The following is a 25,204-nucleotide window of genomic DNA, read 5'->3' on the forward strand; positions in this document are numbered from 1 at the left end:
GTACAGTGTATAATCTGCAGCTCATATGCCTCGAACCCCAATTTCTTACACTTCCCATGGTGCCTTTTGGCATCTGGTCTTCCGTTTTTCAGATTGAGGTGTGCATAGGTTCCATGCTACAAGGTTTGTGAATTTTCTCAGGCCATGCCAATACAGATTCTTGTTTCCTGACCTTTTAATGACTTTCATCTATGCTGTGTCTTTTGCAGATACACAATTCCTTATCATAATTCTACAATGTTCAATTGATATATTTTGGGTTTGTTGAAATAACTAGCTTGAAAAAAGTACTTTCAAGTTTCTCCAACGATCAGGAATTTTATTCCATCCATATACATGCATAGTAACAACATCTGTTGAGAATTTCTTTCCTATCAGAAGTAGAACATTATTCTGTGATAACCAGTGGCAGTATTGCTACACATATTTCTGTAAATATATTATACATTTGAATTTGATTCATATTTGCAGCATTGAGTTTAGGGTTTAGATTTAGGCTCTATACTTCGAAGGATAAAAGTGATTGCCCTGGCCTCATTCCTGACAATACTGCTTCCAGTAGTTTTTTTTGTTCCTTATAAAGTATTGCATCTAACAGCAAATATTTAAAAAGTGACACAAAGATGCATTGGCAAAAGAAAATACGAGTACTATACAAGGGAAGATTATTCATCTTGCTATGACATACATGTTTTAAGATTGAGGAAATGGACTGGGAACCAACAGCGACATACAAATGCAAAGCCTAAAGATCAAGGTATCTGCTAAAATATAAAGTGCAAATTTAGCCTGGGTTTTTATTTATAAAAATGCAATTTTAAGGCATATTTTACACATTGGAAATATTATTTGCAAGTTATATTTTAGCATATACATACAGTATATTTGCAACAGCTTATAAGAAAAATTAGGATACACAATTGCTTTTGAAGCTATTTCTAAAACCACTTTTTGTTTGTCTGTAACTGGGTTTTTTAAAGTCTACTGTACAGTGCAAACCATATGTGCTACACGATAACTATACAATAACATTACAAATGACTTTAATATAAAGTTTTTAAATAAAAAAATAACATAACCACAGCTATGAATACTGCTGGTAAAATAAGTTAATGTGTTTTTCATGGCACCATTGATACACTTTTACTAATGAACTGTATCATGAATTCACACTTCAAGTCTTAAAGTCAGTAAAACAAATGATCTCCTGATTGTGTCCAGATGGAATTCAAGCAGCTTTCCTCACAACTTCACGCGGCACAAAACCACACCCCACACAACAGTATTCACGGGGATGACATTGTTCATTTAACATGTTCTGCTGCGTGTGAGGAACAATAAAACTTCTTGTGAGTTATAAAGTTTGAAAGGTTGTTGAACTGGATGTCACAAAGGCGGCAATATTTGCCGCTCGTTGGCGCCTGCGTGGAACCGTTCACACTTTTTGCTGTGCTGGACAGTTGTTCCTCGGCTGAAGGCGTAGCAGGGGAGACATTTTCATTGGTCGCTATCGGATTGTCAGAGTTCCAAGATGGAGACTTAACACCATCTTCCTGCTGAGGACTCTGGGAAATGTTTTCTTGGTGGGCATTGGCTGTGGCTCTCTCCTCTGGCTTCAGTCCGCCATTCACTATCACCATGCTCCTGTTTTTTGGTAGCAGAGGCAGGGACTCTTTCTTCGGGACAGCACATCCGTTCAAAGGGGGGTGGACTTTGGGAGATTCAGTTCCTAAGTGTGTGTTTTGATCTATTTCCGCAGTGGGGATGACAAGGGAGCCAGGCACGTAATCACTTGGCTTGATTCCATAGTATGGCGACAGCTGGTCTACTCCTTTTGCTTTCTTTATTGCTCCTGGGTAAAAACATTGTGGATGCAACATACCTTTGTTTTCTTCTTTTGCAGCAATAAGCTGGGCTGCGTCGTTAAATACTTTTAGTCCTTGCAGAGTTGCTAAGTGCGATGAAAATATGTTGTTGTTGGGCGACGGCTGTTTTAAGATTCCATTTTTCTCACATTTTATTATGTTTCTTTCATAACTCGACTCAGGGCTGCTCCGTTCACTTTCTGGATTAGGGAATACCTTGCTGTCAAGATTTGCTAAATCCCCACGTTGATGTGCAGTGACTGGGCAAAAATTCTGTTTGTGGGCCAGATAGTTCTCCACCTTGTTAAAACTGATCTTGCACACAGTGCACTCATGGTAGTCTAGAAGTCTTTTGGGAGAAGCGGAGGTCCTCTCGGACTGAGATAAACACTTTTTACTGAGGTCTATGGGCGCGTCAATTTCCAGGCAGGAAGCGGTGACGTGGGAAGCATCACACTTAGAAGCTGGAACACATTTGTTGACGGTGAGGGGAGCTTCCTGGTGTTTCTGGGCCATGCCTGTGAAGATATCACACCTGGCATGATAGCAGTCTCCAAGACTGTCTGACGAATCCTGAGAGGATGTGCATGGATTGGCAAGGCTAGTGACTTGAAGAAACCTCTGTTGGTTCAATTGTGGTCTCTGATCTACCTCGGGGAGGCACATCTCGTACATTTTTCTCCTTTTGCGAGTGCGCATAGTTCTCTGCATGGCAGGCACTTTGTTGGATGTGGATCTCTTTAGCGGTGGATCATGGCGTGTGGCACAGTAATATTGTTTGTGGACCATGAAAGTTTCATGCCGACTGAAAGTTATATTGCAGGCTTCGCATGTCGTCTTGTTGGGGTCACAGTTGTCCCCTTCTTGGGGGGGCACACTCGGGCTCTTCACGTCAGAGGGTTTCCCGTTCATTTTCTCTTCGCTGTTGACAGCTGTCAGCTTCTTGACCTGTGCAGCAAAATCCTTTTCATGATTCTTATTACTTGAGCCAATCATCTCCAAGACAGTGGCAGAGTTAATGCAGGGTGCAGGCAGGAGCTGAGACTCGGAATCAGATGAGTGAGCTGGTGCAGTAAGAATGCTGATCGAATTTTGGGCATTGCTGGGGCTTACAGCTTCAGACACTTTTTCGGACACATTAGAGAAATCTGGTGACTTTATCTGTTGCCATCGGCTGCTGCAATAATGTTTTTTATGCACCAAATAGTTATCTAGATTGTTGAAAGTAATATTGCACTCAAAGCAAGTAGCTCCTTTTGGCATGAGTGGGCTGTAAATGACAGGAGGGTAGTTGCTGCTTCCATGTCTTAGTCGCCGGTGTACCAGTTCTGACATCTTTGCTAAGATTTCCGATGCTTGTGGGACTACTGTGATGTCCTGAGGAAAAGCAAACTGAGAAAGGAAAGGACCCATGGTGAAAGATGGCCCCATGTTGGGCTGGACGGGAGATGAGGCCAGCCTAGGGCTCGATGGCTCAGATTTTATTTTTGTGAATGAAAAACCTTGTTTGTTTGTGGCAGACTGCAGGAAAGGCTGTGGTTTCTTCTCACATTTTTCCAGCTCTGTGTCAGATGCCGCATCCTTGCTCTGAGCATTCTTTTGGCTCTGGTGGCCTTCGCTTCTGTTCAGCATGTCTGTTGTCTGCTGCAAAGTCTCCTCATTACCACTTGGAGAGTGTTCAATGTCACTTTCTCTCTGTAGTTTGCTGCCAGGGACATGAAGTTCTTGGTGCTGCAAGAGCTCTCTTTGAGTCTGGAAGCCAAAATGGCACTGGTTGCATCTGAAAGCTGCTTGAGTAAGATGTGAGAACAGGTGCTGATGAAAGTTGATCACTGAATCTGCTGTGTAGTTGCAGACTGTGCATTTCAGACTGGCACCAGGAGACAGGAATTCTTCTAATTTCACCCCTACAAAAAAATAAACAGAGAAACATTATCAGTGCATGCTACAAGATATATCAACCGTCAGAAAACATATGACAAGTGTGAATTTACTAAACATAGCAAACACTTTTCATGTCTTTCAGGGATGAAATATGTTCTCCATTATGTGGTTTACTGAGATAGCATTACAGAGATTATCATTCATGGAAAGAAACTTTCAGCAACATTTGATACTTCAGGTTGCTTTCATGTACTGTTATTGTAAAATAAACAAAAGAGAAAAGAGTTGTTACATTGAAACGTGTGTATAAGAAGAGAACCCCGATTCTATGTGAAGCAGCCTGAATGGGAGCAGAGTTTAGCAAAAGAAAATTCTGATGATGGGATATGCAAATATTTTTTTTTGTCTGTCATCAGTACATTAAGAATCAAAAATATTTGCTCTTTTGTACACCACTTACATATATCACTTGAAATGTATTTTATTTTGGCCAAATTATGAAAGGGCCGAGTGACATCTGATGAAGGCATTAGATCTGAGTACAAAATGCATGCTGAAACATGTTGACAACCTACTTAAGAGGAAGCAATCATAATACACACATATTTATTTTGAAAAGAAAGGCATTTAATCAAATAAAGAATTGGACACACCATCCCAAAAATAATACTCATCACTAATATCACAGACTGCAATAATTTGATCTAAGTGGCTAGCTGAGCTCGGCAAGTGGACTTTAATAGTAGCTAGGTGATATACCACTGTATTGCCGGACATGGAGTGGTAAGATAGGAGTCTTCTGGTTACAATATTAACTTAATTTTGACACAAACTACACGGCTGCTACCTACCTTCCATTAACTCATCTGAGATCCCCATGATGATAACATTCCTCATTGGTATTTCAGGTGTCTCCAGACACCTATAAGCTAAAAACTCTCTGCTTGACCAACACCTTGGGAGACGCATTGAAATGGGATTTTCTGCGCACCAAAGACTAGCATTGTGAACTGCCTACATGTAAAATGTCAACACTATGCATAACAAACATAGAAATAATTATGCTTTTTTACTAAATCGTTCTGCTTTGTAGACAGACATAAGACTAGGTATTTAATTTTACCCTAAATTAATTGGATCACTGTAATGTCTGTTATTTATAGTGCTCAAAGATATCTACATTGTAGAAAGAGGTCCTGTATAAAACAAACAGGTTGTTATACTATTTCTTGCTGATTTATTGTGTTTATATCAACCACATATGTGTGTTCCTAGGTTTCACATACCATATTTGGATCAGAAAAACTGATCAAAATATCCTAACCATGGACATCTCTCTTGGCTCAGCAGACTGCCCGGTCCAATCAGTTGGCAGAGGCGAAGTTGTCCTGTGCCGAGTCAGCTGGGCCATGGGAGATGCCAAGGGACCCGTCAATGATTAGAAACACAAATGGCCCTTATGGGGGAAGTGAAGACGTTGACTTCCGCAGCATTACTTTTTAATGGAACACGTCGTACAAGTGAATGTTACTTATCCATTTAATATGTTTATTTTCCTTAGAACAAATCACAGTTTCGAAGGTCAAGTAGGATTAAATGACATCTTAAATGCAGGTGCTCTTATTGGGTGATGGCGCAGTGAAAAGTGTTCAGTGAAAAAACATGTGCTATGGCTATATACAATACTATATACATGTGTCTGACAGGGATAGTATGATGTTACTAATGACACTCGTACTACTAATTACGTTAAAAATAGTCCATATTTGAAAGTAGTCAACGTTTCGACCCACAATGCCAAATTAATCCGAAAAGAGTCATCATCAGGGCAGAGGATTGAAGGAGACACCAGTCTAGATTGCGCCTTTGGTCCTACAATTTGTTTATAAAATCTAACTCAATGGATGAGCAGTGCATGTGGAGCGCAAATGGCAGACTTCCGGAATTCAGGTGGTTTCAGCTGTGCAAGGCCCGTGAACAGCTGACCGGTCTCAGCACGTGCCATTCCACCTCGATGGACGCCTTTTACCATGCTCATTGACGGGGAGGCCCGAGCAGTGATTGCCCCCCGCATCATGCTGGTGATTGTGACCAGAGGTGAGTCGTGCAAGAGGAGCATGGCCCGCCCACCTCAACACTGCTCAGCCTCTCTCCCCATGGCCTGCTTACCTGCACTAGAGTTGCCCAGGAGCCAAAGAAACAGACATTGATATAGAAAAAGGACTGTATCTTCTGCACTGGGTTTCCATCTAGAATGTGGGCAAGAATCTCTACACTTATCCTTGGAATGCAGGTAGAACTGCTTTGGATTGCAACAGCAGCCATCTTTACTGAGGACACTGCACTCTTCCTCCCTCATAGAGGTAAAGATGGGAGACCTCACGCATATGCCTACTTGGTGACAGAAAGGATCATCCCTCACTCTACTCCCTGATATTGGCTGAACACTCTTGTTGCACTGAACTGGGTGACCAGTGCACACTGGGGACCGCGTTCCTGGAGGGACGATGACTTTGGGGCTACACACCATATAAAAGCCTTAATGACTTTGGGGCCGCACACCATAACGATGCCATAACCAAGCCCTGGGAGCTACCTGCTACTGTGACACCACCCCTACATAAAGTGCCAGACACTGTCTAACTCAGGGCACTCTTGTACCTTTCTACTCCGGCAGAACAGAAGTCAACTGTGTGCCATGTCTTCCTGCCTTGCCATCATGTTAGTCTTTGGTTCTGACCCTGAATGCCCCCATGCGTTGCTGAGATCAGCCGAAGTCAAAATCCCCCCTTTGCATATGTATAAACAGAAGGCCACTAGCCAACTACCCTTGTCAAAGGCTGTCTCTAATTCTAAACCACAGCTTGTGTCAGCAATGGAGTGTGCAGCTCAGGCTGGCTCGTCAGTATCCTTCCCTATTGTGGAGATGCCGCTCCAAGAACTGTCCAACATTCAAACTTCCATGTCCTCCCTCAGCGAAGCAGTGTCTAAAACAGTGTTGGTGGTGCAATCTCTACAATCCAGCATTGCTTCCTTCCATCACAGGCTGGACGGCAATGAACACAGGCTGCAAGAAGTGGAAACCCGGCTTTAGGGCTTGCAAGACTGGTCGTCAGAGAACTGGGCCATGAAATGCAAAGTAACAGGCTTAGAGGACAGGACTAGGTGAGATAACGTATGCATTATGGGAGTGCTGGAAAAACTAGAAGGGACGAACATGTACCTTCCTGCCAAGACTGCTGGAGCTGCAATTTACCGGACAGTTGGAAATACAGAGAGCTCAACGGGTCAGGTCTTGCACTCCCTCTACCTCTCAAACCCCTTGCCCTATCTTGGTGTGCCTTTTGCAGCAACTACAAGCGTGTCAGATTATCATGGCAGCCTGGAAACATGGTCCATATCAATGGGACAATGACCTAATCTTCATATCAGCTGACTTCACCTAGGATACTAGCCACCAGCAAAACAGTTCCTAAAGTTTCAGCCATGCCTCCTGAAATGTGACATACAGTATGGCCTGTTGGAACCAGTTATAACGCTCATAAAGTCGATGGCAGGTCAAGCAAGTGTACCAAACCAGATGACCTGGAACATTGCCTCAGACATAGACACTCATGGCTCTGCCACTCCCTCTGCAGATCCACCCCGGACTTGAGATTGGCTGAGTACCAGCTACATGTCAGACGACGCAGCAGAGCGGCCCAGATTGGATAAGATCACCCAAACATGAATGACAAACAGAGAGACTTAGTCATCTAAGAGAAATGGACCATGGAGAGACAAATCTCGGTCACCTCTGAAGTCCAGATGGAATAGGCTACTCCCTCTGGACCTGAACTACATCCTTATGATCTCACTCCAGTTGTGCTATCCACCTGGGAATGGATGTCACACTTTGGCTGCCCCTTGGAGGAAGTAGTGTTTCAAACAATGGGACATGCATTTGAAACCGAACTATCTTCTGAGAGCTGTTGGGCTGCAGGGTTCTAGTAAAGCTCCTTGGGACTCCTGGTCTGTGTGGACTGATGTTTGCTTCTTGCTGATGCCTGGGATAAAGGTGGGGGTGTGGGCCACTTCTCTGGGGTTGCGTCTATAAACCAGACTACAGCTGATTGGGGCTGATAGTCCACAGTAGGCAGATAAGTCTACATCCCAACACTAAAGTTAGATAGGTAGAGTAGTACCCCTCACTGTGCTGGAGGAGACACAGTTGTGTTATTCTTTGTTTTTGGGCCCGCAGGCACCACACCACCTCTCCCTAATCGATTTCTTTATTCTTTTCTTTCTTCCCGAAGCTCCCCTCTTTTCCTCCCTTTTTATTGGCAGTGTCAGTGATCAACCTCTATTGAGCCACCAACCCCATGGGCCACTTCAGTCTCATTCCTACTGCCACACACTTACCCAGCATGGCTGACTTTCCCGAACATCCTGTTACATCCACTTTGGATATTGTCACTTAAAGTAAATGGTTTGACGGATTTCACTGAGCATAAAAAGATAATATCCTTTCTCAAATCTCAACACATCAAAATAGCTTTGGTTCAAGAAATGCCGCTGATAGACACTGAACATGCTAAGCTCAACAGGAAATGGGTGGGCACTGGTATATATGCTAGTTGGCAAGGTGCTGCTGCACCACCGTCCACCACACCATTAGACCACAAGTAGAGGGAAGATGCTATCTTCCTGCAAAAGGCAGTAGTGGTACAAACACTTCAAACATGGGTAGGCTCACTGGGTAGTTGTCTCTGCCAAACTTAAAATACGACAGAACACTTTGATCAATGGCTCAATTTTTTCACCAGTGGAGGACAAATATGACCTCTTTATCTCCTTATCCAGACTACTGCATTCATTTGGGAATACCAAAATTGTGGTGGGGGGGCAATTACAATTTACCTCTGGAGCCACTCTAAGATAAATTGGGCATCCCCGACGCCTGTCAATCACGTGACAGGCACATACCTTCCAATAATATTCATGACCATACACTGGTGGATTCTTGACATTTAACCCACTCCTGTGACTATAATTCACGTCCCACATACATGGCATCCGCCCTTGCAGTGACTTTTTTTAATGACTGCAAGGTTATCCTATAACCTGGAACAAACAAACTATCTCGCTAAACAGTACAGTGATACGGTGGTATTGGATCTTGACCGTAGTCTTTTAAACCCCCATGGCTTGTTGGCGTATGAATGTAGCTCACTACGGAGCCCCCGTTGACAAACAGCTTCCGTGCACCTACCTCAATCAATATCTAGAAGAGAATGCAGACACAGTCTCTTCAGCCCAGGTGCTATGGGCTGCTGGCATGATGAAAGATTCTGTGGTATATTAGAAAAGTTGCAAAAATGATCGCCTCAGATTGACTGCTCTTATAACCCAATTTACGCAGACTACAACTCGACTCCTGCCGTCCAACTTCTTTGAAACATTCTTAAAGCGATGACAAACTTAAATGCCTTATTTACATCACAGGTGGCAACACTGCTCTTCCAGCTTAAGCAGTGGCATTATGAAAGAAGCTGAATGTCTTTGGGGCAGCGCCCATAGTGGTGATGGCCTACAATTGTCCTCTCTCTATACTTCTTGGGGGAAAGAGGCAGCCTTTCTGGCACTTGCTATCCCTGAGAAAGCGAGCCAAAAAAGAGAAACCCATTTTGACCATTTTTAACACCACAGTGTAGGAACTGGAGCCTCGCTTTCATGCCATCCTTCAAGGCACCCAACCACCCACCTATCTAAGTTAGGTACTCTTACCTAATATTAATTTTGTGGACTAGTTACAGACAGCATTGTAATCAATATATCCATACTGTTTAGAGCGGGCTTTATATTTGTCATAATAGGATAGCTTCTTGGTCTATTTTGATTTTTTCTTCTTGATTTGACGATTTTGCTCCCTAATTATGTGTTTGGCATACCTCTGGAGCATTTAGGTTTCACTCTTGGTTTTGATTGAATTTATCCTTCCAAAGCTAACTGCAGGGAACATTTATTTTTTGTCTTTTTGTTTAACTTTCATTTGTGATTTTGCACTCCATAGTAGTGAATGTCCTGCTCCTTTCCGTCTGTCCGTCTGTCTTATTCGCTCATGCTTCTGCTTTTTCCCTCACTCCCCCCAAAGTGATGTCATTTTATCTCTACACTGACACTGAACACTGCTGATTATCAGTCACTCTCTCTTTCTTGCTTCCCTGCCATTCTCCCTTTCGCTGCTTCTCTCGTCCTGCTGCTTGCACCTCCCCCACCATCGCCGCTTAATGGTATTAACTTTGCCAATGCTGGATATTTTCATAATTGAGCTGGCATTGGCGAGGCAATTGCTGTGGCTGGCTATCTTGGAAGTATAAAAAAAAAACTATTATATCGTAAAAAGTCCAAATGTTATTTTCTATACTTTCAAGGTGGCTGCCATGTTGCATTTACAAGCAGTCTTTAAAGCATAGAAAATACACTTGCTAGATGGTCACCAGATTGCATGATACAATGTAGAGGGAACCAACCTAGCAGCCATTTAGAAGGAAAAAAAAAAAATCCCAAATTGCTGAACATTATATTTTGCATTTTCAAAATGGTGATTATGTTGCATCTATGCACAGTTTGATGGCCAACTTAGAGGTATATATAATACACATCACCAGCATTGTTAGCTTTGTTAATTCCTGCACAATTTTAAAACTGTTTGCAAAAACAATAGCGGTGATCTGAATGAATTGGTGAAGCCAGAGCGATTGCTTTTGCTAATGCCTGTTTTAATATTTACTAACTCTAATTTCCATACAACGCTGTGTGTTTTATTCTTATTATTACATGTGCATTCGGATATCAAAATGTGCCTCTAACAATAAAATAATGCTCCTTGCGGCTTGTAATAACTCAATCCCGGTGACTACCAATTTCCTCATGCACCCCACCCTTCCTCCCAGACAGCCGTCTTCATTCAGACAGAATTAGGAAGCTGGAAACCGTTTCTGTGCCCCAGCATCAACATGTAAAAAGTGGATTCTCTTACAGGGCACAGAGAATGCGCCTTTCAGAGCCAGCATCGAATTTCCTCAGAAAAGCAGGATCTAGAGTCCAGTCTGTACAGAGCAATGGTGCTGATGACGTCTGACCAGCCCTGATTTTCTCAAATGTTAAAAAATAAATGTAGTAAGAAGAAGGCGAAAGGAGGAGCCTAAAAATATTGGGAGATGGAGCTGCGGCAGCCCCGTTGAAAAAGAGGCATCTAACTGAGGAGGGGGTCGGTAGAGGGGGAGGGCAATGAGTATAAGTCAGTCACACACTGCAGGATGTTTCAGGAGTTGAATGCTCGCTAATAAATATCGAATAATCAGCAGATCCCACTTTCAAAATCCAATAGGACCCAGTCAGCCTTCCATCCATCCTCTAGAGGTTATCACGGTAAATAGTTTTAAATTGTGTCATTTTTACCTCCTGTTGTTGATAGTGCTTATAAAGCATTCACAGTATGCTATATCAAAAAGAAATATTATTTTCAGGGAGTGCATAAGGACCATTTGTATGTTAAAATAGCCACATATTTAATAATAAAACACACTCTATCTTTACATTGATAGGTATATTTCAAGTGACCTCTGAGTTCGATGACCTTATAAAGCCACTCAGCCTGTGACCACATGCCTTTTCATGGTCAGATAACTTCTCAGTGATATGAAACATCCATACAATATTCAGTAATGTGTACTTTACCTCAAATATTGTATCTGATTCAGTGGCGTAGGAAGGGGGGAGCGGAGGGTGTGGGCCGCCCAGGGCGGCCTCACTGAGGGGGGGTGACAAAATGGCAAAAATATGTGTTTTAAACACATATTTTTGCCATTTTGCCAAGAAATTTTCCGCACTTGGTACCACCTGACCTTGCTATGCCACTGATCTGATTATATGTTCTATTTTCCTGTTGTACTGAGGGCAATTATAGGGCAAAATGAATTCAATAAGAAATATACCAAAAAAATGAAAAGTATTTGTTGCTTGATACCCAAAGTCATTATAGTGAGGGCCAGAGGTAGAATGTTCAGGGTAATAGACCATTTAGGGCAGTCGAATGGAATTAACAACCGCAGATTGGGGCTGGAACTGGTTCAGAAGTGAACAACTGTAGATTTGGGCTGGAACTGGTTCAGGAGTGAACAACTGAAGACTTGGGCTGGAACTGAACGCTGACCCGGAAGGGAAAGATTCTATAAGTGGTGTTACCCAGAAGAAAGATTTCAGAGGTCTTTATATCTCTAGAAACCAAAATGTCCAAGAGTGGAAAGCATCACCTGGAAGCAAAGGAGTAGTTCTACTATTCAGTACTATAATCAGCTTGTGTTAAAGTCCAGGGCTAGAAATTAGAGGATTACATCTATAATACCTCCACAGTTTTTGCAGGGGCGGGTCCTCCGCTAAGGGGGAGGAGTGACGCCCCATCGCTCTCAGAGCAGTGGAAAAGGGAAAAATAAAATGATAATATCAAGGTTATTATCATTTTATATTTCGTTGCTGCATGGCTGGGATAGGGTAGGTTTGGGCTTGTGGCTCAGGAAGCAGGAGTGGACTGTCTCCTCGGCCGGCCTTCTCGGGCTGGCCAAACAGTCATGAGCACTGTGCATGTTCCCCACCCAGGCTGCATTACAGCTGGGGTGGCGAACATGCCCAAGCCCGCAGTCCCCGTCTGAGCACCGAGCCATGGTGTTCAGACCAATTACAATGCTGCATTGCAGCGTTGTGATTGGCTCAGGGGAACCTGTGTGCTTCCTGACTTCAGCAATGAGGGAGAAGAGACGGAGGCGGCCGGGGCGCGAAGAGGTAAGTGTTTTTTTAAATAATATTTTGTCCTACCCCAGCCCCCGTTCCCTGCCAGCCACCACTGAGTATTTGTAATAAAACTTGTCACTAACAAGATTTCCACTCTACATAAATGTTGTGTGATTATTTTATTGGGAACTAAGCGATGCATATCACTTCTATGATCTTTGTGCACTGGCACTGAAATGCAAAATTTTGAAAAATATTGCAGGCTTTAATTCAGATATGGTGCGAATTTCACTGGAGTTATACAATTTGAAAAGATGTTTGCTATGTAATGATGGAAAGACGTCCTGTACTTACCACTGTGAGTACTTAGATGCAATTCTAGCGCTCTTGCATTTGAAAAGCTTTTAGTGCACTGTGGAAAGGGACATGAACTGGAAATGTGTAGAGCAGATTCTTCGCTGTCCTCTGCCAACTGGCCATTATCTCTCTGCCTCCCACTGCAGTAATACATGAGATGAGCTTGCAGGTTCCTTTCGCTCCTATACCAAATACCACAGGATTTACACGGAAATATATCCTCTGTGGAAAAAAAGACATACAATAGATTAGACATAATCTGTTCGTCATGTGTTAAAACCCTGGGATTTCACATCATGCAGCTGTCCTAAAACCAAGGGAATCTAAAACATTGCAAGAAAAGTCGGTGTACAAACTAGAGCATGAAACAAAAAGAGTAGTTTGTGGCAGACATTGAGGTCACATCCAGAACAATGGCATTCTTCAATCCCAAACTCTATGTGATACATAATCATAACACAAATGTGCACAGTGTCATTGGAGTATGAAATACTTTTATTTGTCATATCAAGCAAAACTAGAATATGCCAATGCATTGGTCTTTTCACGTGTTTTAATAGGTTTATTGAAAAATCTGAATTATTTATTAGATGTATTTGCATCAAAATTGCATAACTCAGGACTTGTAGCAGTGTTGCATGACCCTGCTGTAAGATTATCAATATCGTTTGGTTCTTCTGCTGCCACTGCAGCCAACCCCCTGGGAGGCCATGATGACTGTTGGGAGGTCAATGTGCTTGCAACTCTCACAGGGCTCCCAAGTGATATGTTCTTTGCTGTCTTAAAGTCAGGTCTTAGTAGACTTTCCCATATCCTGATCGGTCCCAACGTCCACGCTGTTGAACTGTAAGCGAGAAACATGCATGCCTACATTTCAGTAGTCTGGTTTCCTACTGCACTGCACCACCCTAGAGCTGAAAAGCAGGCTTGCCCTCCTGCTGCAGGCTCTCGCTTGGAAGCAGGGAACCCAAGAAAATATTTTCACAACATACTAAGGCATTGCAATCTCGGTTCAGTCATACAGGAGGCACAGAGCCCGGTTCATTCTGTTTTAAAGGTTTTATTTCGACTTTTTTGTATTCCTCATCACATTTTCAAATCCAGGATTTCAGCTGCTGATCTGTCATTACAGAAGGCACAGGGCACTCCACCAACATGATGCGCACTAAATGCATGGAGAGAGGAGTTGGCTATAGGTTAGGGCGGTCGACCTCAAATCTGAAGAACTGGGCTCGAGTCTCTGCAAGGACACGCAACATCCTGTGATTCTGGGCAAAACACTTAATCTCCCCGTGCCTAACAAAAATGAACGTGTCCTCATGTAAAGCAAATGGTGCTCGTGTAAAGCGCTCTGATAACCAATACCTTCGGGTCAAGTTTGCGCTACATAAAACTCCGTACAAAATAAAAAACAAATGCTGCCACGTTCTTTGCCAGGGTATCACAACTGCTACAATCGTGAAAAAACGTCATCACCTTAGCTGCCAAAATAAAAGTGAGATGTGGTTAAAATGTCATTTTCTTGCCTTGACATCCTGACTTTTACTTTCTTTTTAGGTCTTGTCTAGACAGCGCATGCACTGTCTCTTCATGACCTTTTGTTTTCTATCAGTGGGCTTAGAGACCCCTCATTGCTTACCAATGGTTGGCTTCATTTTAATTCTCATTTGCTTGCTTCTTATTGGTTAGCTGTCATAGTCTTCCTTCCTCTTCATGTATTCCTCCACTGGAGCATAGATTCATTACTTGTGTCTTTCCATAGCTCATTTTTTAGGCTCTCATTTTTTCTTTGTCTTTAAGAACTCTATCAGAGTATGGGTTTTTCAGATCACTCCCTCTTGTGCTTCCATTCTCTCCTGCCCTTGTTGGCTTGATGCCACCCTTTATTCCTCCCTTTATCCTCATTGTTGCCTTTTGAATCCCTCTCCCTCCTGTTGTCTGCTTTGTTGCCTTTTTTTACCAACTGCCCTCCCATTGCCTGCCATGTTGCCCCACCCCCTTTTTCCTTCTTGTTGTCCACCGTGTTGCTTTTTGGCTCCAAGTTGGCTCCCATTGTCCGCTGTGCTGCTTTGAAATTGTCAACTGCTTTGCATTGATCCCATCACTCTTCCCATTGTCAGTCCTGTTGCTTTGATTCCACTCTCCCTCCCATTGTACGCCATGTTATCTTGATTTCACCATCACTCCCTTTGTCCACTGTGTTTCCTTGAACCCACCCTCCCTCCAGTTTTCTGTCATGTTGTCCTGATTCCACCCTACGTTCCATGGTCTGCCGGGTTACCCTGACCCCACCCTCCCCCCTCCTATTCGAAGTGTTGCCCTTCCCATCCACCATAGCAAACAAGAAAGGGCAATGACTCGGACACCGCTGGCCACCTCATTACTCTTTTCCCCTCCACCCTCCCTTTGTTGCCTGTGCTGCCCCTCACTTTCTGAACAAAATAATCGCTATGACACAGACACTGCTTGCCGCATCTTAGCACATTTTCCGCCACCTGCCCTACATGTTGATTACCCTTGCCTCAGTGTTGCCTCCCATTCTGACCTCCCTCTCACCTGCAATAATTGTTTTAATTGTCAGCCATGCTGCTCTACAACATGGCTAAAAGATATGGACAAAGCCAATACCTCGCATATGCAAGACCTATTGGCTTTGCCAATGCTTGTTTTCAAATGAAGCACAGAATTGCGGTTACATTCCTGTTGCATTGACACTGTTTCTTACTGGAACTCTTGTTTGTCAGTAAAAAAAACTTTAAAGTTCCAGTACGTGACTGCATATGCATCTTCTAGAGATGTACTTTTTTCTGGCTTATTATCTTATTTTGCCATTTTACCCTGCTTTCCGAAAAACCATATTTTACTCACCTTTACTTAGGTTGCATATTGTATTGATGATCTTTAAGGTTAAATATATCTTCTTTTTGAGACTATAGTCCCTTGCTCAATGTGGATTGTAAAGCATACAGACACCTAATTGGGTAGAGCATCTCTATTTAAAAAATGTTAATAAATTCCATTAGTTTGACTTGGCAGCTTGACCACCATCTGACGGTGCCGTACTTCAACCAGACAAATGTATTATTGCTAACTATAATCACTGGAAATGTGGGTGCTCCATCCAATGTTGGGTCGGGAATGGGCATGTCAAAGTAACATTGGCGGATGCAGCATAACATGCATGTGCTTCTACCTCTTCCTCCTTTTCCTACCATTACATGCCTAGGCACAGAGACCTGCAGTAAGAGGCAAGCACCACTTTGGTCACTCATGCACAACACCAAAATACTTTCTGCATAAGCTACAATACAATTCAACCAGGCGCAGCTGGCACAGATGTGTGGTAAGTGGACAGACGACGGGATAGGGAAGTAAAATAAAAAATAAATAAAACCACTTACCTTGCACACCCACATTGCTGACTCGGTGATGCAGTGAGTGCAAGGTAAGTGATTTTATTTTTATTTTACTTTACCTATCCCCTCAAATGTCCACTTACTGCTTATTCTTTTAACTTGGAGATTGGTGTTTATCTTTCTTTCTCTGACAGCAAATTGAGAGAATTTTCTAACGTGACCTATATCACAATCTTCCTGGGGTACAGGGAGTGTGAAAAGAGAGGCTGTAGTGTGTCAAATGTTTCCAAACACAACAACATTTAAAAATGCCTTTAAATTAACTGTACACATATTTCTAAATTATCAGTAATTAGGAAAGCACAAATGAAGCACATTTTATGCAATTCTGAAGTGTGATGAAAACAAATATTTTAATAGGATCAAAACAAATGAAGATAATTTACTTGGTAATGCTCATAGGATCGCTGGAGCCCGATATCCACACATTTACTTAAATGCGCCATATAGTTTTATCAGCAAAACTGCATGTCTATGCAAATTTAGTGACTATTTCAGCAGCAATTGTGCTGTCTGTAAATGAGTGTGTGATACCACACCAGTGCTCCAAATTGCACCAATGGCTACATGCCACACTCTTACCACTTTCATGCTGTTTGGGTGTGGAACTTTTGCTACACTTGTTTTTTTGTGTGGCTGTTGGATTTTTCACAATCTCTATGATTTTACTTATATAACATTGATGGCGGCACCCCATTTCTGAAAAATGTTCCAGCACCACTTATTATAGCTCCATTCCAATAATGTTATTTCGTTTTGAGTAAAGAAAAATCATAGTCATTTTTGGATAACAGTGTGTTACAATCTATTTTATGGCTAATTTTACATTAATAGTGTAATTCTCATAAAAGGCTTCGACAAAACGCCATGATGTGAGTTGTTTTAATTTCCTTTTATAGATCAAAAAACAAAAACATTGCAGAATCGTAGTCTTTCTGCTGTGGATGGGCTGTATGCTGATTGGCCTGACTACCTTCACTCAGTTCTGATTGGTGCAATCAATTTGCCTAATTCGTCTACTGTCCCAGCTTGAAGTATTAATTAGATAACCACTCTAGCAGCGGTGTAGCAGTGCAGAAAAACTAGTGGCAGGAAGTTGGTTGTCTCCTCTGAACCCTACCATTTTTCTATTAAGAGAACAGACTTTTAGTATCACGTTTGAGTTTGCATCCCTCTGTCTATAAAGAATACCAGACATTTCATTGATTGGCCAGAGAAAGAGAAAACTAACAATTATCAGCCACCCAAGTATAATAGACACAGAACAGGGCTGCACAATCTGAAAACGCCCGGATGCTTCAAGGACATTAGGGCCGTTGTCTATTAAGTGCAGACACTAACTGTGGTTTCAGATTCAGTTCCAGATTACTGTGATGGCTTATTGTGTACACACTTAACAGTCCATGGACCTCAGACCATCACCGATCATTCCCCGTGCATCTCGAAAGCCAATTCCCTAAGAAAGCCAAGGATAATGCTGTCCACTTTGAGGCTGTGAGCGTCCATTAATGTTTTTTGTCCGCTTGGTATATATTTTTATTTTCGCTTTTGAAAGTCCTTTTTTGAAACTATCCCTCTTGCTTGCATTTTCTAAATATAGCTTTCTTTTAATGTGTAAGGTGTCGATGTTTCATGTATAGGTTGCAATATGGTACCATTTGCTAATAATGACAAGCTTCGCCTCGTTTGACCGTGTCCGAAATAAGACGCGAAGGTGTGGAATCTGTGTGCCATTCAGAGTCTTGGACTTAAACAGCTAGTAAGGCATACTAAAGATTACAAACAGAATAGATATTTTATTTAATATTTATGTTCTGAGCATCCCAGTCCATTATAGGGGTCCATGCCATCCCTATTCTGAATATACCTGTAAGAAAGTGAATTTTTAAATGCAGTGGATGGAAGCCCACGCTGAGTAATAACGTCACTAACCTGTTAGGCTCAATCAAAGGTGCCAGTTATTTAAAACTTAGCTCCACCCATGGCAGCTGGGCACAGAGCAGACAGGCTTTACTTACGGAAAATGTATAAAGCATCTAGAAATTTTAAAACAGTTAAAACTAATAAACACAATAAAAATCCCACTCAATTTTAGACAGTTAGGATAAAATTTAATAAACAAAATGACACCAAAATGACAAAAATCCAATAAGGCACACTGGATATATGACTTTTAGGAGATATTATGAAAAACTGCACCAAAAAGCACTAAGCGCTCCATGGTCATACTAGACTGGCAGCTAAGGGCGAGTTCAGTTTAACTGCGATGGAGAGCTGATAGTATAAACCAACCAGGTTCATCCCGGTTGGAGATTTTACCTTGTGACTAAATCTCTGAAAAGGAAGATTAACTCCTCAAGCAGGGCAAGGATGAAGGCTATTCAAGTCGGAAAATCCAAATGCTGTGCTCAGGGAAGCCCTTGTGTCTTCAGGATACTTTTGCCTCCCTTTTCTGGTCAAAAGTTCTATGTTCGGTTTCTTTATTGGAGCTCTGAATCCTCCCGAAGGAGATAACTGCAGTCTGTATCCAACAATGAGTTCCATGAAGCTGGCTACCTTCTCCTGAGGCTCCACTAAAATAAGTTTGCTACTACAGAGAAGCTCCAAGAAGAAGAACGTTGTTTCATCAGCCCAGTGAAGTTACACCTTGATCGGATTGGCTTGGGTGGTTGGTCCAACTCCTTTGGAGCTCTGAAAGTCCAAAAAAGTCCAAACTCTTCAGAGCTGTCAGAAGTCCAGTTAGACATAGCCAAGGGTTCCAGGACCCCAGGCACAGCATTTGGGGTCAAGACTCACTCCAGCAGAGGCCACCAGCAGGGTCAAATCCAATTCTAGTTGCTACTGGTCAGTTGGGCACACAGGGCAAAGGCAGCTTGTTGTGTCCCAGTAGTCAAACGGGAGGTCCACCAACTGACACTTGGAATCCTCTACTGTTTCCTAGCAACAAGTGTGAGCAGCTTAACACCTTCAGGTCTCATCACAGGTCTCAAATAACAGATGCAGTCCTTCTAGTGTTCTTCCATAGGTCTATATAGCAATCTGAATAGGGTGCCTTATGGTGCAACATTTTTGGTTGGCACCAGCATGTGGGTGGGAATTACTGCTCCATAATCAATTGGGTAAACATTACCAGGGGGAACCCTAGACACCTTTGCAGCAGCCCCTGTTTACAGAACTGTGGATAACCATTCCTTGGACCACCCTAACTGGTCTTCCTGCAATGGGAAGAAAAACGTCTCCCGACATGGAGGCTAGTGTTCCAACTCTGGAAGCAGTTTTCACATCTCATTAAGATTAAGAACTGGCTGGGTGGCTGCTGCACAGCTAATGCAAATTAGCATCTATCGGCTTCAGAGAGGGAAATGGTAACTTTCTGAAAGTTACTTTTCCTAAATATTGATTAAAAATCCAACTTTACATTGAATTTGGCGTTTAATAAATATTACAAATAGTGGTTAAAATATTTCTCTAGCTGATCGCAAATCTGAATTAGAGTAAATAATATTTTAGTCTGTACAGTTTTTCTTATATGGCAGCCAGTGCCTCCCACAGTGAAATAGCTTTTAGGGCCTTGTAACTGTAGGTACAGGACAACATTACTTTTACACATTTGCCACTCTTAAATACCATTCCTAACTTGTGGGTGACTTCTTAATATTTAAAAGGCAGGGGCTACCCTGTCAAAAATGAATATTTTCACAGATCAGACTGCAGAAGTCAGACTTCACTTGTAGGCCTGAAGCCGTGTTTTCTCTGTCACACTAGTGGGCAGCACAATAAGTTTTGCAGTTCACAAGTTATATTTAACTTTCAATGCCATCAGTGCAGTTTCTACAACATATACTATGAACTTATAGGAGAGAAATGTGCCAATCAAAATACCCAATTTCCACATGTTTTAGGGGGTCATTGCACATACAGTGGGTATTAGACAACACTGCGACAATGTGCAGTCTAAAACCCAGCAATAAAACTTAGAAAAAAATGGGAGTGACCATGCAAAAAGGAGCATTTTCACACAACACCCATGTTAGAAATTGTTACTATACCGATATAGTTGAAGCACAAAAAAGCTAAATAATGTCAGACTTGCTAAGCTGCGTACATGCATCACATGCAAATGAGCAATTAGGGCCCTCATTATGAGAGGCACATTGAATTAAATGGTATGTGTGATATCCATTATTACACATGGCCCTGTTATGCTTGCAGTGTATGTGTTTTGGGACCGAATCCCTGTGCATTTAATATTTTCGACCACATGTTCAAAAACACTCTGGTCCTCATTATGAGTGGCCAGGTGTCTGAAACTATAATTGTCTCTCCTGACAAAATCAGACACCAGGGTGTTCAGAATTCTTCTGGTGCGCTAAGCATTTCCTATCCCGAGATTTGCCTGGGAATGTACATAGATTGTACTTCTCACTGAACCAAAAGCCACATGCCCCAGTATTTTCTTTGATATTTTTCCCAGGTAAATTTCAGCAGGTTTGACCTGCTGAAATTGACTGTGCAAAACTGCTAGGGTGCAATGTCTGTCGCATTTTTCCTTGTATTGTCATGTTGGCGTTCATATGTATTTATCAAAATATGAAACATGTCATACACTTCTATCATGTAAATTGCATGTTGCCTCTGTTGTGAATGGGACTATTTCTGCTTATTGTTGGTCTGACCTGCATGAGGTCTTTGTTTACCTTTTGCGTGAAAGTATGCTAATTTTTGGTAATCGTTTCAGCATGAAGCTGGGCAGGTGATATGTCTATTCAGATCGCCCATGGGCTATGTGATGGCAACTGAAAAGTGATGGTTAAATGGCATAATGACTTAATTCACAGATTTCCTCCGAAGTCAACAATTGCCGCCGAAATGGAGGTTACTGGTCATTTTTCACTTATCCTTGTCGAGTCTTTGCTTTATTTTCAACTCCTTTATACATCTAATTACAAGAAAAGTGCTGTATCCTTTAGAGGTGAAGCCTCTAAAATCCATGGTCTTCCAGTCTATCTGTGAATATTGTCTAAACACAAACACACTGCTAAGAATTCCATTAATACAATTAAAAAATAAATAAGTGTTACAATCATAAACGTAAATGGATGGGGATTCATAAAAGTGTGTGCTTTGCTGTTTCTAAGCATACTGTGTCTCAGAAACACGTGTAAGCTCTCGCTTGCAGTAGAATTTTAGAAACACTACGTAAATTAATTCCATCTACTGTATTTCAATCCAAATCTCCCGTTACTGTCGCCCCTAGCCTCGGGTGGCTTCGCCTGCTTCAACCCGACCTTTAAAATGATTTTGTGTGACCATGTACTCTTGAAATGATCCTATGTGATCATGTGCTGCTCCTACACATTTCATTTTTAATTTGCCTCTTTGCAAGCCCGCTTTTTTTAAAAATAATGTTCGTGCTATTTGTTCAAAATATGCATGCTCTTCCAACAACCACCATAAACATGAAAGGGGATTATGCATTCTGTGTCTGTTGACCTCACATGAACTGCTCATTGTATTTGTCTATTGCAGAACTTACTTCTTTTTGCTAAAACTTATTTATAAGAACACATTGGTCTCATTGGCTAGCAACATTTCCGACGAAATATGTTAGAAAGCATGTATAGAAATAACTCCACTTAGTTTTTAGATTCATCATCTATTAGAAAAGCAAGTGTGTATATTGTATTTTTATTTAAGATAATGTTATTAATAGACAACTGTTAAAGGCACTTACTGTTGACAATTGCTGTAGGCAAAATAGATGCCATGGCAGCTTGTTGAGGAAGCAATTGTATGGAGTCCAGCAAACGAGCCGGATACATCCCCTCTGTCAGACTCATCTGAGTGGCAGCTTGTAGCCTCGAGTCAAAATCCACAACAAAAGCAATTAGCTCCTCACCCTCGCTGATGGTCTTGGTCGTGGTGCACCAGAGCTGCCCCCCTGAAACAAAAGGATGGGGTTTACTGAGACGCTATTCATGGCATGGGCAATTCTCATACAAATAGCAGAGCTGTAGTGCATTTCTAACAATGCCTTTTGAGGTTTCTTTTAAATGGTATCTTTAGTTCATTTTAAGAAAGGTTTAAAAACCACACACGAACACAAAAATAATAGCAACATTCCACATATGTACGTTTGAGATTATACAGAACATGGTAACTGATCCACATTACAAATCATAGAGAGATTTAATATAGCCTTATAGCCCACGGGCTATTCCGGCTATTAAAGGCCAGGGCCTTTAACAAGGGAGCGGGACTTTAATAGCAGGTATAGCCCAGCTACGAAGGGCTATTAGGCTTTTAGAACATTCTGCCACTAGAGGGCAGAATTATCTAACAAATAAAAGAAAGGCCTCTCGAAGCCCGAGGGGATTTAAATTCCCTCGAGCTCCGAAAGGCCTTTGTGAAAACATTGGAATGTTGCTTTGTGGGCCTTTACCGGCCTGTAGAAGCACGGAGCACTCCATTGTCTTCAATGGAGTGCTCCACATTCCAATGTTCTAATTATGTGTAAATGTGACTGTCTCTAAAAGTCGACATGAGAAGTTAAGCTACCACCGCCCGATTGTTTCCAAGGAGTTAGCAACTCCATCAGAGCTATAAGTTTATCCTGAACACTACCGCCCAGATTCTGAACACTGCCACACAACACAGAGCAGCCTTATATTCACAGAGAAATGGCACTCTCCTCCCTCTCCCTAGCGCTGGCACTAATTTCAGCTGCCGTGCGCCACGCACACACCTTCGCGCCAAGGCACTAGGGTGCATGCCTGAGTCTAGCATAGGCTTTGTATAGGAAGGGTACCCTTTCTGTACAAAATACTATGCCTGTACATGTCCAAAAGCATTTCCTACTTTGTATGTGTGCTGCACAGTGCAGCGCGCATGCAAAGTCAGAAAGGCACGGAGAAATGTAAACATTTGTCTGTTTAACACCTTCGCCGTGCGGCAAATTCTGCCGTGGTGCGAGGGGGGGTAGGGCTGGGCGTGGCGCTGAGGTACACAGGACGGCTCCCGGCCATCATAAATCACGGTGGGCGTGTGCTCATGACGGCCGGGAGCCGTCCAAACATCGCCCACTAATTAATCCGCCCGCACAGGTGGGGAATTAGCCGCGCGTGGGCGGAGCGGCAACGGTCGGACGGCACCCGGCCGTCATGAGCACACGACTACCATGACTCATGACGGATGGGAGCCGTCCTGAGCACACATGTGGTTAATGCCTGTTTAATTTTGGCGCTAAACTCTTTCCACTAATGTTAGTGAATCGAGTTTAGTATCAAAAAACATGGGTGTTTGCATGTATATGCCCATGTAACACCTACTTAATGCAAAGTTGAGTTTCGTGCTGTTTTTGAGTTACTTTTACATACAAACCAATGCAAATATTTATTTGCATTGGTTTAGGAATCCCAAAACTGGTGTAGCGTCAGGTAGCTTTAAAAAGTTACTCTAACCCAACGCTAAACCTTTCAGAATCTGGGCCTACATGAGTGAGGTATTTCAAGCAGGGATTTCACTTTCTGGATGAAGATGAAATCTCTGAGAGATGCACTCTCTTGAATGGAGGGCTTATTCCTAGGGGTGGGAATAATTGGCATAATTCTCTGTAGCATAATTGCTCAAAATTACCGCAACATTACTGGTAATTATGCGCAATTACGTGAGAAGCGTAATCCAGCATTTAGTGCTATTTTCTTACTGCAAAATGCACCCTTCCATCCAAAATAAGCCTGAGGATGCATTTTGTGCTAAAACTAGCACTAAATACTACAGGACACAAGCTCGCTCTTAGTGTGTTGTTTTTGTGCTCCTACCGCAATGTTTTTGCCTCAAATTACTCTTAATTACTCAAACTGGAGTAATTGCACAATCTCACTAATTTCACATCACAAGAGTAATGCCTAATTGCTAAAATTAGCCAAATATTCCAGTGTAATTGAAATTTCGCCCAGCCTAGTTATTCCCTATTTTTCAGTTCTTTACTTTGTATTCCTCCTGGACTGGTTAGAGAAGGAAGCAGATAGGTTTCTTGGCTGATAGGTTATTCCTCGTGCCCACTTCATTTGCAGAGTCTAGCTATTTATATAATTCCCCATTCAAGAATGTACTGTCAAGAAAGGAGTCGGTAGTCGGTCATACTAGTTCGATTTTCCCCAATGTCCATCACTCTTACCTACAATCCCAACCTGCACCTCCTTCAGTCCAGGAAACAGATGCTGATTTTATAGGGGCAGGTTAGGATGTTAGCTTCTGAGGGACTTTGTTTACTAGAAGAATTATTCCACAAACCTTTGCCGGTCAACTGAAAAGGTAACATTCTAGGGCCAAGAGGCGTGTAATTTCTTTGGTCGTGCCTCACAACCGAAGCATACCTAGGGCCAGACTGGGAACCCAAAGCAGCCCATGCAATTGTGAAGTACCAGCACCCTCCTAACCCTCCCCCGGGGCCATTTGTGACTTTGAAGCACTGCTTTTTTTTGTAACTGGGGGCCGATATTGCAGCAATGTTGCAAAACAGCCCCCCAGTAACAAAAAAACGGCCCTCACGTCTGCAAATACGGCTCCCACCTTTCCAGCTTCCTGGGAAAATGCCCGATGCACGCTACGCCCAGTCCAGCCCTGAGTATACCCACAATGTGGTTGTAGCCTCGTTAACAAACCATATTTAAGATACCTGAGTGTCTCATAACAATAAGTTGAGGTTTCTATGCGCTTCTCTGTGACATTTTCATCACTGATTTAGGCTTACCTTACTTGCTAAAAATAGGATCGCGTGCTGCCACAAGAGAGGACTGCTTTAGATCATAAAATGTAATAAACACGAAGTAAAGAGATACATGCTGACGTTTGTGAAAAAGGGTAATCAATGCTACATACAAAAATAGCAACGTGGAAGTAAATCTA

The 25,204-nt window shown here is 42.3% G+C and overlaps 1 protein-coding gene across 1 annotated transcript in view; it reads right to left on the reverse strand.

Annotated features, from left to right (window-relative positions):
* Window positions 1–291: 291 nt before the first annotated feature.
* Window positions 292–25,204, reverse strand: part of ZFPM2 (zinc finger protein, FOG family member 2) — a 610,873-nt gene continuing 585,960 nt past the window's right edge. The window contains exons 6-8 of the mRNA XM_085605110.1: window positions 22,029–22,235; window positions 12,876–13,100; window positions 292–3,772 (exon numbers count right to left, since the gene is read on the reverse strand). Of these exons, the coding sequence (XP_085461236.1) occupies window positions 1,305–3,772; window positions 12,876–13,100; window positions 22,029–22,235 (2,900 nt within the window). The 3' untranslated portion in view covers window positions 292–1,304. The remainder of the gene's footprint in view (window positions 3,773–12,875; window positions 13,101–22,028; window positions 22,236–25,204) is intronic.

The sequence above is a fragment of the Triturus cristatus genome, chromosome 5_1 (assembly GCF_964204655.1).
Source record: "Triturus cristatus chromosome 5_1, aTriCri1.1, whole genome shotgun sequence".
NCBI lineage: Eukaryota > Metazoa > Chordata > Amphibia > Caudata > Salamandridae > Triturus > Triturus cristatus.